We start from the raw sequence: 14106 nt of genomic DNA on the forward strand, positions 1-14106 counted from the left end.
CATCAATACGAGGCATTGGGTACGCGTCAAATTTAGACATCGCGTTGACTTTTCTATAGTCCACACAGAACCGGACCGACCCGTCGGCCTTGGGTACCAAGACCACCGGGCTGCTCCAGTCACTGTGGGACTCCTCGACGATGCCCATTTTGAGCATGGCCTCGAGTTCTTCCCGAACCACCTTTTTTTTGTGCTCGGGTAGCCTGTAAGGGCGGCTATGCACTACCACCCCCGGGGGCGTCTCTATGTGGTGCTCTATGAGGTTAGTGCGACCAGGCAGGGGCGAGAACACATCCGAAAACTCGGTCTGCAACTGGGCGACCTCTGCGAGTTGGGTTGGGGAGAGGTGGTCTCCACAGGGAACCGGAGGGATACCTGATGCCAATGCCCCTTTTTGAACCTCCGGCCCCAGCTCTGCCTTCTCCGGAACCACCGACACCAATGCCACGGGGACCTCCTCATTCCAGAGTTTAAGCAGGTTGAGGTGGTAAATCTGTAGTGCCCCACCCCTGTCCGTTCGCCTCACCTCATAGTCGATGTCCCCGACCCGCCGTGTGACCTCAAAGGGTCCTTGCCACTTGGCAAGCAATTTGGAGCTCGATGTGGGCAATAGTACGAGGACCTTATCCCGGTGTGAACTCCCTAAGGCGCGTACCCTTGTTGTACAGGCGGGCTTGCTGTTCTTGGGCCTGCCGCAAATTCTCCTGGGTTAGGTGGGTGAGCGTGTGGAGTTTTGCGTGCAGGTCCATAACGTATTGAATCTCGTTTTTACTTTGTGAAGGTCCCTCCTCCCAATTTTCCCGCAGCACATCTAGAATGCCACGCGGCTTACGCCCACATAATAGTTCGAACAGGGAGAACCCCGTGGAGGCTTGGGGGACCTCTTGCACTGAAAACAACAAGGGCTCGAGCCACTTATCCCATATGTGCATCCTCACTTATGAATTTTTTAATGATATTTGAGGGTGCGATTGAACCGTTCCACTAAACCGTCCGTTTGTGGGTGATACATGCTGGTGCGGATCGGCTTAATCCCCAATAACCCATACAGTTCGCGCAGTGTCCGTAACATAAACGTGGTGCCTTGATCAGTCAGAATCTCTTTCGGGATTCCAACTCGGGAGATAATGCGGAAGAGCGCCTCCGCAATACTGTGTGCTGAGATATTGCGCAGGGGCACTGCTTCCGGGTATCGCGTTGCATAGTCCACCAGAACTAATATAAAGCGGTACCCTCATGCTGACCGATCTAATGGCCCGACGAGATCCATCCCAATTCTTTCGAACGGGGTCTCGATTAATGGTAGAGGGCGCAAAGGCGCTTTTGGAATGGCCGCTGGATTTACTAACTGGCATTCGCGGCACGCCATACACCACCTACGGACATCGCCGTGAATCCCCGGCCAATAGAATCGGGCCATTATTTGGGCTAGTGTCTTATCCTGCCCTAAGTGTCCAGCCATGGGATTAAAGTGAGCCGCCTGGAATACCAATTCCCGGCGGCTCTTCGGAATTAAAAGTTGCGTGACTCGATCTTTAGTTTGAGTGTCCTGCATCACTCGGTATAACCTATCCTTCATAACCGCGAAGTAGGGGAAGGACGGGATGGCGTTCAGCTGGAGTGTTTGACCATCGATTACTCTCACTTGGTCAAACGCATGCCTCAGAGTCTCGTCTTGCGACTGCTCTAATGGGAAATCTGCGAGGGATTCCCCAACAGAGAGAGGAGGGGTCGGCGGCTCCTCACTCTGACGCGGAGATGATGTAGATGGCTCTGTGACAGCTGCTCCCGCCAAAGCAACACTGGGACCTCCCCCTGTTAAATGGCAGGACCCACTCTTTACTAAGTGTGTCATTAAGTCCCGAAATCCCGGCCAATCAGTCCCCAAAATTAAAGAGTGGGTAAGGCGAGGATTAACCGCCGCCTTCAATATAAATTTTTCCCCTTGGAAAATAATGTGGACCAACACCAAAGGGTAGCTGTGAACGTCCCCATGCACACACAACACCTCCACCCCCTGTGCTCCCCCCAATGCCTTGTTTTGCACAAGGCTTTGGTGAATTGAGGTCTGATTGCAGCCTGAATCCAACCAGAATCCACCAACGCCTGATATGTATCCCCTTGGATACTCACCGGTATGCGATACACTCTGGCCCGATTGAGGGCGGCTCCTGGCGCGTCGGGGATCTGAACCATCGCGCCCACCTCCATTGCCGTGCACTGCTGTTGGAGGTGGCCCGGTTCCCCGCAGCGCCAGCAAACCGGCCCGGGCTTCCTCTCTGCACCGGTGTTCTGGGGCTCACTCACCTGAGGGGGGGGAGAGACAGACACAGAAGGGAGAAACGGGAGGGCACCACAGGTGCGGCGGGCCGCCTGGGGTGGTGCCGGCCCCCGCCTCCGTGGTGGGGGAATGGGGTGAGGACGGGACACAGGAGGAGGGGGAGAGAGAGAGAGAGAGAGAGAGAAGAGGAGAGAAGAGAAGAGGCTGTCTGCTGTTCTGCCGCCGGAACAGCCACCAAATGGTCCTCCACCAGCTCGATGGCCCGATCCAGCGACGCCGGGCAGTGGCACTGGACCCACTCTGCGGTTCCTGTTGGCAGGCGCGCGATGAACTGCTCCAGCGCCACCTGGTCGATGATTCCCTCGGCGTCGCAGTTGTCGGCCCTCAGCCACCGCCAGCAGGCGTCCCGGAGTTGCTGGCCAAATGCGAACGGCCGGCCGAATTCCTCCAAGCGCAAAGTGCGGACGTGCTGGCGCTGCTGCTCCGGGGTGCACCCCACCCGCTGGAGGACGGCCCGGCGGAGGTCCGTGTAGGCCAGCCGGCGGTCGGCGGGGAGCTGTAGCGCGGCCAGCTGCGCCTCTCCCGTTAGCAGGGGGAGGAGGCGCGCCACGCACTGCTCCATCGGCCACCCCGAGGCCTCTGCTACTTGCTCGAAGAGTGTGATAAATGCCTCGGGGTCGTCCTGCGGACCCATCTTGGTTAGCGTGAGGGGGGACGGGCCCGCGGTGGGAGCGCTGGTGGACCCCGCCGACGCGAGGAGGTGCCGGAACGCCTCTCGATCTTCTTGCTGGGCCAGCACCAGGGCCTCGAAGCGCTGTTCTTGTTCCTTTCGGAGGGTGACTAGCGCCTGGTGCTGGCTTTGCTGGGCCGTGGCGAGGGCGTGGATCAGGTCGGTGAACGGGGAGGACTCCATGGGGCTGATCGGCTGCTGCGCTCCAATTGTCCCAGGTTTCAGCACCACTGTGGCAGTTCAGTATGCGTGGGTGGAGCACAGAGGACGGCAGGACAGAGATCAGGTTCAAAAATAGGCTTTATTGCCACACTTTTCAGTGAGCAATCTGCACCAAACAGACACACACACACAACCGGCATCTAGTTCGGGGATGATCTCCTCTGCTCTCGCTCTCCCTACCTAAATAGGGCGCGGTCACTGGGAAGACACACACAAACACAGGTTAATTGCCGTCAGGTGTAGTGATTCTGCCACTTACCTTCCCTGAGTCCGCCCTCCTGTCACAGACCGGCGCTTGACCACGCCCCCGCTGCCACATATGGATGTGGTAGTTAATAGTTTCAACCATTACTTTGTAAACGGAGCGGCACGGTGGTGTAGTGGTTAGCACTGTCGCCTCACAGCAGGAAGGTCCGGGTTCGAGCCCCGTGGCTGGCGAGGGCCTTTCTGTGCGGAGTTTGCATGTTCTCCCCGTGTCCGTGTGGGTTTCCTCCGGGTGCTCCGGTTTCCCCCACAGTCCAAAGACATGCAGGTTAGGTTAACTGGTGACTCTAAATTGACCGTAGGTGTGAATGTGAGTGTGAATGGTTGTCTGTGTCTATGTGTCAGCCCTGTGATGACCTGGCGACTTGTCCAGGGTGTACCCCGCCTTTCGCCCGTAGTCAGCTGGGATAGGCTCCAGCTTGCCTGCGACCCTGTAGAAGGATAAAGCGGCTAGAGATAATGAGATGAGACTTTGTAAACGTAGGACCAATCTTAGCAGAACAAATCCCGGATCCAGGAACATCTGCTGAAAATCTGGGCAATTTGATAGATAATAATTATTTTTCAATGTTCCTTACAGCAGTGGAAGAAAAAGAAATTGTTGATATTGTTGGGAAATGTATGAACAAAAAATCTACCGACTGTGATGACATTGACATGATGATATTGAAAAATGTTATTGATGGAATATCCAAACCATTCACATATATACTGTATGTAATTTGTCATTTCTAACTGGTACATTTCCAAACAGAATGAAAGCAGCAAAAGTCATTCCTCTGTACAAAACTGGGAGCAAACACCACTTCACAAACTACAGACCTGTCTCACTACTTCCGCAATTCTCCAAAATTCTCGAAAGACTTTTCAATAACCGATTGGATAAATTTATTGACAAACATAATCTACTTAGTGACAGTCAATATGGATTTAGAGCACATCAACATCACTGGCTTTAATAGAATTAGTTGAAGAACTCACCAATTCCATAGAGCAGAAAAAACATGCAGTTGGAATATTCATTGATTTAAAGAAAGCATTTGATACAATAAATCATGACATATTAATAAAAAAAACTGGAATGATATGGCATCAGGGGTAAAGTTTTAAACTGTGTTAAAAGCTATTTAAGTAACAGGAGACAGTTTGTGAAGCTGGGAGATTGCTCTTCCTCATGTTTGGACATAACTTGCGGTGTTCCCCAGGGGTCAGTGTTAGGACCAAAGTTTTTTATACTATATATCAACGACATATGTAGTAATGAAGTAATAAAGTAATGAAGCTTGTCTTGTTTGCTGACGATACAAATATCCTCTTTTCTGGTGATAATTTAAGGGAACTATTGCAGGAGATCACAACAGAAATAAGTAAATTAATAACATGGTTCAACAGTAACAAATTATCATTAAACTTGAACAAATCCAAAGTAATATTATTTGGTAACACCAAAACAAACACACAAATAAATATTCAAATAGATGGGGTTATTATAGAAAGAGTTAAGGAAATCAAATTTCTTGGAACAACTATTGATGAAAAACTCAGCTGGAAACCACATATAAAAAACATACAATCCAAAGTATCAAGAAGTTTTGCAATATTAAACCAAGTTAAACAGTTTCTAGATCACAATTCACTCCAGATTCTTTACTGTTCCCTGGTTTCACCTTATTTAAGTTACTGTGCAGAGGTATGGGGCAATAATTACAAAAATGCAATACATTCATTATTCATTCTCCAAAAAAGAGCAATAAGGATTATACACAAGGCTGGTTATCGGGATCATACAAATACATTATTCTTACAGTCAGAAATACTGAAATTTGCAGATCTGGTGGACTATCAAACAGCACAAATCTTATTCAAAGCAAACAATAATCAACTACCACATAATATTCAAAAACTGTTCACTGAAAGAGATGGGAGTTATAATTTAAGGGGTTTATTTAAATTTAAAAATTATAGGGTGCGCACAACCAAGAAAAGTTTTTGTATTTCTGTTTGTGGGGTAAAGCGGTGGAACAGTTTAAATGAGGACCTCAAGGGATGTCCAGACATGAAGCGGTTTAAAAAGATGTACAAAAATTTGATTTTCATAAGGTATAAGGATGAAGGGGATTAATCATAACTGGCTGTTTATTGTGTAAATTTTCTTTTTTTCTTTTTTGAGTCTTCATCTATTTGTTTTGTTTTTATTTTGTTCTCCATTGTGAGTGTGGTATTTGTAGTAAACTTGTGTGTAGACAGATGGATATACACATATAATTAATTATATGATATAGTCATAGAGAATTGATATCTGAATAGTTGAAGTAATAAGTAATATACAGTATATATATATATATATATATATATATATATATATATATATATATATATATATGTGTGTGTGTGTGTGTGTGTGTATGTATGTATGTATATATATACAAATTCTGTAAAGCTGCTTTGCGACAATGTTTATTGTTAAAAGCGCTGTACAAATAAACTTGATTTATATATATATATATATATATATATATATATATATATATATATATATATATATAAGGAAGCTCGATAATCAATTTATATTGACTAAAGTAGAGGGGTGGGATTAAATAAGTTTTTACTTCAGCCCACTCCTTTTCGGACATGTAAACTCAAAACTGCTTAGTGCGTCCTTGTTTGTATTTTTGTCTTGTTTTCTTTTTTTGATTTTGATATATTATTATTACCTATATTATTTAAGGTTTATTTTCTAATTTAGTGGCTTTTTACGTGTTTTTGTTGCAAATGCTGTTTTGTTTTTATCTGCTTATTTATTCATTGTTTGTTTACATGTTTGAAATAAACTATCATCATCACCAAATCCATTTACTTCCTATATACAGGACACAGCAATTAGATTGTGTCTTATTAGCCAAGAATTGTGGATGTTTGTGTGGAGAGTGGCTCATTGTAGATGGCAAGTCTCTGTACTCTTCATTTATCTTGAGCTTCATCTCTGTTGGGGCCACTTGAAGAGCTCTCTTCCTGTACCTGATCACAGGCTTGTTCTGCTCTCAGGACTTGGATTGTCGAGATTGGCAATTAGCAAAGCAGCAGTGCTTCAGATTACCCTATATTGAGTGGGCATGCTCATCTACTAGAGCTTATTTTCAAAGACGTTTTATTTCATTGATCAGCACAGCAATATTCTGCCATTCTCAGTACAGATATTTTAAGGATGAAAAACACTGGTAAAACAATACATTCTTCAATTATGGCTATAGCTACGGTCCAAATACAGAACTTATATATTCTGACAACACCAAGTTCCTTTAGCATAGTGAATACCCTCATTTGAATGCAATAGTCTTCTTGAACAAATGCATCTAAAGCTTCCGTAACATATTTCATATCTCAGTCCTGACATAAATATCTGACCTAAACACAATCTCTCGATTAGTTATGGCTTGGCTAAATCTCAGCATAATCATCCTGAATATTTATTTTAATTGAAGAGACAGAATGACAAGTTCAGTCCCCAGAATATAAAATGTCACAGTATAATCGTATACAGTTAGTGATTGGTCCTGACACCTGGTCAGAGATTTCACTAACAGATGATGTGTGATGTTCTCATTCCCATCATATCCAGCACTGACCCCAACAGCTGGGTGAAAATAATACAGTTTCTGGCATTAGTCTCCCATCAAAAATATTTAAAGTTGTAGTTCTCCAAAATCATGTACAATTTCACACCAGAGCACATACTGCACAATCTTTGCATTCTTGGGCTGAATGTAGGGTCATTCCTCTCCACATTTATCTGGTGTATCTAACTCTGCATTAAATCATGCTGTCTGCAGTGGGTGTGTGGGGTCTGTTAAAACTGACCTTTGCTCATTTGAGTTGGTGCTAACAGGAAATGCATAACAACTTTGCTATTTCAGGTCAAATATACTGTCATTTCTAAGAATAGAGCAAATTTTAAAAAGCTTCTCAATGTTAGTGGCTTGGCGAAAGTAGGGTTGTCCTGCTGAATTTGAATGGAATGACACTATGCCTTATGGGATTATCAGTGCTCTCAGTGTTTTCCCAAAATTGGTCAAAAGCCTATCCTTGGTTTCCTATACACTCAAAGCACTTCTGCCATCCACATGTGTCATTAGTTGTCCTTAAGTTATTCATTCACAACATAGCATCCAGGCAACAAAGCATATATGCCAATAGAACTTAGCAATTTATTAAGCATTGAAAACACTTACATTCTTATTCAAAAAGTCAATAATGCAAGAAAAAAAAAACAGTGAACACTTTGGTAGAAACAGTTTGCACAAATTTCTTACAGAACTGTAAAATCTGTAGATTACAAGACCATAGACAAAATATATTAAAGTAAAACTTCTATTTGAACAAGGCTGCTACTCAAACATTCACATATTTATAGCCACATTAACACAAAACTGGCCTTCATTTGAAATGGGACAGGCAGTTCTTTCAACAAAACCAGTGGTATGTGCTTATGCTTCTGTTCCTGATCACAAACCACCAAACAGGAAATGTTTGACGTGGTTTACAAAAAGTAGGAAAAATATACCTCTTAGACTTGGATACATTTAAGTGGCTTCCTTCATTGCATTCCCTCCGTGAGAGCTCTTTGAAAGTCCAGGTGGGACAGCACTCTGGCTGAATTCATTAACGCCTCACTCTTTGCATCACGCACAAACTCGGATAAGATGGTTTGCTTTTGCAGAAAAGTCGTTGTTCTCCAAGTTTATTGTTATGCTTGTCTAATGGAGGGAGTCAAAGTTTCCTTTCCTGAGTTGCCTGAAATCTGAAAGCTTTCCAGGGAGAGATTCCACAGTGAGACTCTGGCCCATCTCACATTGCTCATGTCAGCGCTGCTCTACTCCAAGGTTGTGTGTCACTGGCAGGTTTTCTCTGTTTCAGAACCAGACACTGGCTTTTGCTTTGTCCTGTTCCAGTGCTGTGTGGAAGAAAAAAAAATCCAATTTAATACAGAAACATATACTCCAGATTATTGCATATTAATGTAGAGTACTATATATGGGACACTTTGTTGTTAACAGATAGAACTGGACCACAGTTACAGAGCATATAAATTGGATTATTAGCCTAAACTTGTATTATATTTTATTTTTTCCTACCTGTGTCATAGATATCTACAGAGCCATGGAAGGATGCTGGCCAGCCAGATGCAGCAGGCTCCAGCTCAGTCTTGATTCCCTCTGTATTAGAAGAAGGACTACTTGATGCTCTCATGCCTGGCAACAGAAGGGCACTGAAGCGATGGTCCAGAGCACTGCTGTGGCTATGATGGAGCATGGGATGGGCATGAGGGTGGGGATGATGGTGGCGTGGGTGCACATGAGGGTACATGTCATGGACATGGTGTCCGGCGCTGCTTTGGCCACCCAGGCTATAAGGCCACGAGTCAGTGAGGGCCGAGTGAGGGGGCAGGCCAGGCTGGGTTAGGCTATGGCCACTCCAAATGCCAGTGTCTGCTGTGTGGAAGGCAGCAGCTGCAGGGAAATCACTATGAACGGAGGGGATACATGGGTTGGTCTGAGATGGGTAACTACTGTTCCATAACGAAGAGGACAAAGAGCCACTCTGGCCCTCGCAGAGAGAACTGCCATCTGAAATCATCAGTATAATTCTGATTTACAAGTCATGTATTAATACAATCTATCTATATCTAATGTTAGGATGTCCATGAAATCTGATGACATAACTGTCATCCTGGCTCAACTTACCTTTCCATAGTCCTCCAGTTGGGAGCCTAATGCTCTTGGTGTCGTTACTGAAGGCACTAGGTTGGCTGAGGGCACGGGAGAAGTGCTCATCCACCACATCACCAATGTCCCCACGGAAATATGTGAAGAGCACACACCTGGAGCTCAGGTACTCAGTCTCAGCTGGCTGCGAATCTTTAGCTCTCACCTCCTCCTCGCTATGCTGCTCGTCATCATCTCTTTGCAACTCAGCCTCAGGTCTGGGTTTCTCAGCCTGTTTACTCTGAACACAGTGTGCAGGCAAGTCAGCAAAGTCCTGCATCCTGCTGTATGCACTGAACTTTTTCTGTAGATCAACACAAAACAGAGATTATCGAAGAAGTTAATAAGTTCAGTTCCTGGTCCTGCACTATCTGAGGATTTTCCTTGAATAACTACGCAATAATTCTTGGGGTGTTGCAGAACCATGAGCTCAAGGTCTTTGTTTGAATTTTTAAGTTGATATATATAGAGAGACATGATCAGTCTGTAAAACTATTCAATTTGCTTTACAACTGATAAATAAATGGCAACTATCTTTGATTTACTTCTTCATGAAATGCCACTGATGTGATGTGATGTTATGTTAATCAACAATTTCCATCACAAATATCTAAAACTTTAAATTTAGCTGTCACTAAAGTGGTATTATGCACCACTACATAATATAATAGTGACAGCTAAAAAGCAGGTTAGAGAAGGGTGTCTCAGTAAAAGTAGACAGAAAAAAACAAACAAAACCAACTTAATATGCAGTTAGGAACGCAGAAATAAGGAACCCTACCTGATGCTGCTGGTGATGGTGATAGTATGCCGCTTTATAGGCTGCTGCTGCAGTCGCTGGCAAATAATGATGAGCTCCATAATTCTGATACATAACATCCAAGCAGCTCATGGCAGAAGGCTGTCAGTAGACTAATCTCGATAGGGTTTCAGAAAGCGGCTCCTCAATAAGGAATAAATGCTGGTGTCATGACTGCTCTGTTTATAAACCTGAGCGTCAACAAAAGCGCTGCAGTGTGTAAAAAGGAAAAATTTGCATACAAAAAGTCTTTCCCAACCGAGGACTCACCACCTACAGCTCTCACATCAAAATAGAGAAAACGGGTACGAGCGCTCCTACCTAAAGAGTTACCAAAAGTTGCAGCAGCTGCGCTGATTGGATGGAAGTTTAGCGCGCCCTGCTCTGATTGGAGGAAATGGCTCGAGCCGTCACACCCCCCACTTAAGGTCCAGGGCTCGACAAGCGCCCGAAACCTAACTCTAGGGATCTTCAGAAACGAGTGTAAACAAGTTATAAATAAGTAACTAAAATTACTTTTTTTCCATTCTCTAGACATCAAAAGAAGCTATATATATATATATATATCTTCACTAACGATGTAATTTTATTCAAAGGCTCATAAAAATGCTTGACAACTATCATTTATGAGTAACTTACGCCTGTCGATTCTATTTACTTTTTAACTGGAGTTCAGTCCAACGCTTATTTGACCTGATATAGGCTACGTTGATTTAACTACGTAATTATTTCATTCATTTTAAATATTATTTGAACAAGACCACATGTGTTTTTAGGCTTGGAGCAGATTTGTGAAGCTTCATTTTCAGATCAGAAACCGTTTTGCTGTTTTCCTCTTCCTTTAACATGTAATGTTGTGTGGTAGGTTTGAAGCAGGTATGTGCTGCCCCCTGCTGTAGGCTTACAGACTGCATGCGTCATGGCATTAACCCTTACATCCCTGTCCTATTATTTGTTTCTTCATGTATGAGATATGCAATTATAAGACTGAGGAATTTAATACTTGACCCACATATGAGTCCTGACCCCTGACTATAAAGGGCTTGTAAAGGGCGTTTCAAAATCTGACTGGATTTTGGCCAGAGCATTTTTTAAGGATTTTCCATTAGGAGACCAACTGGTCTGGGCAATACAATCGCAGGCCCCAGAGTCCATGCGGCTGCACCGCTGCGGCATATTCTGTGATGTAAAATGGTTCACCAATCACCATACAGACAAACACACTACAGTGACTACACAGCTATCAAGAGCAATTACCAAGCACAAATGTTATGTCAAAGACACTCAAAGTTGCATAGTAATGACATCGGATTCTGACATCAGCCATCTCAGTAACCAAATTTTAGTTTTGTTTTTCTTAACCAACATGATCTTGTGTGTATATCTTATAACATAGATCTTCGTTTTCCTTGTTAAATGTATACTTACATGGTACTTGGTTAATTAATTGCAACTGATTGAACCAAATGATAAGACATAACTTGGTTTAAAATTTGGTCTCCCAGTGAAGCTGGTTTGGCATTGACTAGGAGACCAAATCTGGCCACTGGGAGACCAAATGGTAGTAACTATGTACCAAATGGTAGTAACTAGTAACTATGTTAAAACATGCTCTGATTTTGGCTGATAGTTTAGAGTCCTTAAACCCAGAGTCCCTTACACTTAGAATAAATATTGAACTCAGACGAGAAAGCACAGGGCAGACAGACAGACAGACAGACAGACTCTCTCTCTCTCTCTCACACACACACACACACACACACACACACACACACACACACACACACACACACACACACACACACACACACACACGTTTGCTTTACTACCCTTGAGAGGACCTTGTATTTGCATAATTATTAATGTAGCTATGATATACCTAATCCTAACCTCAAACTCTGTGACCAAAAGGAAATATTTAGGTTCATTTAGTTTTTTTGTATGTTTGTTTGTTTGTTTGCATGTTTTAAATAACAGTAGCAGTTTCTTAAAAACAGTTTTCTTGCAGCCAGATGTCCTCACAAGGTCAAACCTGCCAGATACCTTCCTATCCTTGGTATCCAATATATAGCCTAAAACATGGGGCATCTTAAACCACATTCACATATCAAGTCCATTATTGTATGAGATTAAAAACAACATGGAAAATATAACAAATTTTCATTCCCACTCAGTCTTCCATAACGGAAAAGTAATGGATATCGCGTATTCCCATCTGACTGTATTTAATGGAATGCTACAGAGCACCAACAGGAAAAAAAAAACCCCAGATATGATGTATGATTCATGAGGCACCAAGTCCATTGTTGTGAAAAGCCCAAGCTGAGACATTAGCTAGTTAACAACATGGCACAAGTTGAGCTGCATCACATTTCTGTTGAGCGAGTTCTCTTCCTGTTTCTGAACATTTGTTTTGATCAAGCAAAAGCTATTTATAACATTTTTGCTTATACAGTGGGACCGCTGGATCTGCAGACTCACTCAGGCATACAAGCATGACCCCTGGAACTAGTTCCCACATAACCACACAATCCTGTTTTCCCTTTCACTTATTACTTGCCTTATTTAAAACCCTGGCTTCTGTTAGTTTGTCTTGCATTTGTCTTTATTTTACATACTGATGCTTGTTGTTTTCCTCACTTTGTGTTTTCATGCCTGGTGTTTTTTGGTGCTTCGAGTATCCTGTGAAAATAAAAGGTTTCCGCACTCACATCCCACACCTCAACCATGGCAAATATACAAACCCAGTTCCAAAAGAGTTGGGACACTGTGTAAAACATAAATAAAAACAGAATGTGAAGATTTGAAAAGCATGGAAACCTTATATTTGATTGAAAATAGTACAAAGAAAACATATCAAATGTTGAAACTGAGAATTTTTTTTTTGAAAAATATATGCTCATTTTGAATTTGATGTCAGCAACAAGTTTCAGAAAAGTTGGAACTGGGCAGCAAAAACCTGAAAAAGTTGTGCAATGTGAAAAAAAACCACCTAATTTGACGATAAAAAATTACTTGTCAACAGGTCAGTAACATGATTGGGTATAAAAAGAGCATCCCAGAGAGTCTGAGTCTCTCAGAAGTAAAGATGATGAGGGGTTCACCGCTCTGTGAAAGACTGTGTGGGCAAACAGTGCAACAATTTAAGAATAACATTCCTCAATGTAAAATTGCAAAGAATTTGGGGATCACATCATCTATGGGACATAATATCATGAAAAGATTCAGAGAATCTGGAGAAATCTCTGTATGCAAGAGACAAGGCTGAAAACTGACATTGGATGCCTGTGATCTTCAGGCCCTCAGGCGACACTGCATCAAAAGCAGGTACGTATCTGTAGTGAAAATCACTGTATGGGCTCAGTAACACTTCAGAAAACCATTGTCTGTGAAAACAGTTCATTACTGCATCCACAAATGCAAGTTAAAACCATATATAAACAATATCCAGAAACACTGCCACCTTATCTGGGTCTGAGCTTTTTTATGATGGACTGAGGTGAAGTGGAAAGTTGTCCTGAGGTCTGATGATCCAAAAGTAGAAATTCTTTTTAGAAATAATGGACACCACGTCCTCCAGGCTAAAGAGGAGAGGGACCATTGGTGTTGCTGACATCAAATTCAAAATGTGCATATATTTTTTCAAAAAACAATATTTCTCAGTTTCAACATTTGATATGTTGGAAATGTCAGAATCATGTTCATATGAGAGAGAGAGAGGGAGAGAGAGCACATTCACATAACTTTTACTACAGTCTATAGTTATAACTCACTCACTTCTTCCAGCTTGTCCCACTGTAGTAGTAGGCACCCGTCAGTCTCGAAAGATTATGGGTTTCATGCAGTAGGAGTCTTGCAGCATTTGGAGTGGCTGCAGAGGCCAATGTGGGAATGGCAATCCTTTCCGCACCGCTGGCAGATGTACGTGGAGGCTTCTAACATTTGACTCCTGGCCTTTCTTTTCTGCCTTTCTGTCTCATTAAGCAAAACCTTCCCCTCTTCAAACTTGGAGATGCCTTGCTGTAGAGTGCACTTCCAGGTAGATCTC

The 14106-nt window shown here is 43.3% G+C and overlaps 1 protein-coding gene across 2 annotated transcripts; it reads right to left on the reverse strand.

Moving 5' to 3' along the window:
- Positions 1-7842: 7842 nt before the first annotated feature.
- vgll3 (vestigial-like family member 3) lies at positions 7843-10332 on the reverse strand. Of its 2 annotated transcripts, none has more exons than XM_060928777.1 (4): positions 10041-10332; positions 9239-9500; positions 8630-9121; positions 7843-8448 (listed from the first exon to the last, which is right to left on the reverse strand). In XM_060928777.1, exons 1-4 carry the CDS (start codon positions 10149-10151, stop codon positions 8408-8410), a joined length of 906 nt encoding a protein of 301 aa, XP_060784760.1. In that variant the 5' UTR covers positions 10152-10332; the 3' UTR covers positions 7843-8407. The 2 variants fall into 2 exon arrangements, with proteins under 2 accessions (XP_060784760.1, XP_060784758.1); XM_060928775.1 differs by having other exon boundaries at positions 9239-9563.
- Between the last annotated feature and the right edge of the window lie 3774 nt (positions 10333-14106).

Source organism: Neoarius graeffei, chromosome 9 (genome assembly GCF_027579695.1).
Source record: "Neoarius graeffei isolate fNeoGra1 chromosome 9, fNeoGra1.pri, whole genome shotgun sequence".
NCBI classification, from domain to species: domain Eukaryota; kingdom Metazoa; phylum Chordata; class Actinopteri; order Siluriformes; family Ariidae; genus Neoarius; species Neoarius graeffei.

Excerpts from the sequence above, each read along its gene's own strand:
- vgll3 (XM_060928775.1), bottom strand. The coding sequence starts at position 10,151 with ATGAGCTGCTTGGATGTTATGTATCAGAATTATGGAGCTCATCATTAT. Across the intron at positions 9,122-9,238 it reads AACTGGAGGACTATGGAAAG|ATGGCAGTTCTCTCTGCGAG; the intron begins GTAAGTTGAGCC and ends TGATGATTTCAG. Across the intron at positions 8,449-8,629 it reads TGTAGATATCTATGACACAG|CACTGGAACAGGACAAAGCA; the intron begins GTAGGAAAAAAT and ends TCTTCCACACAG.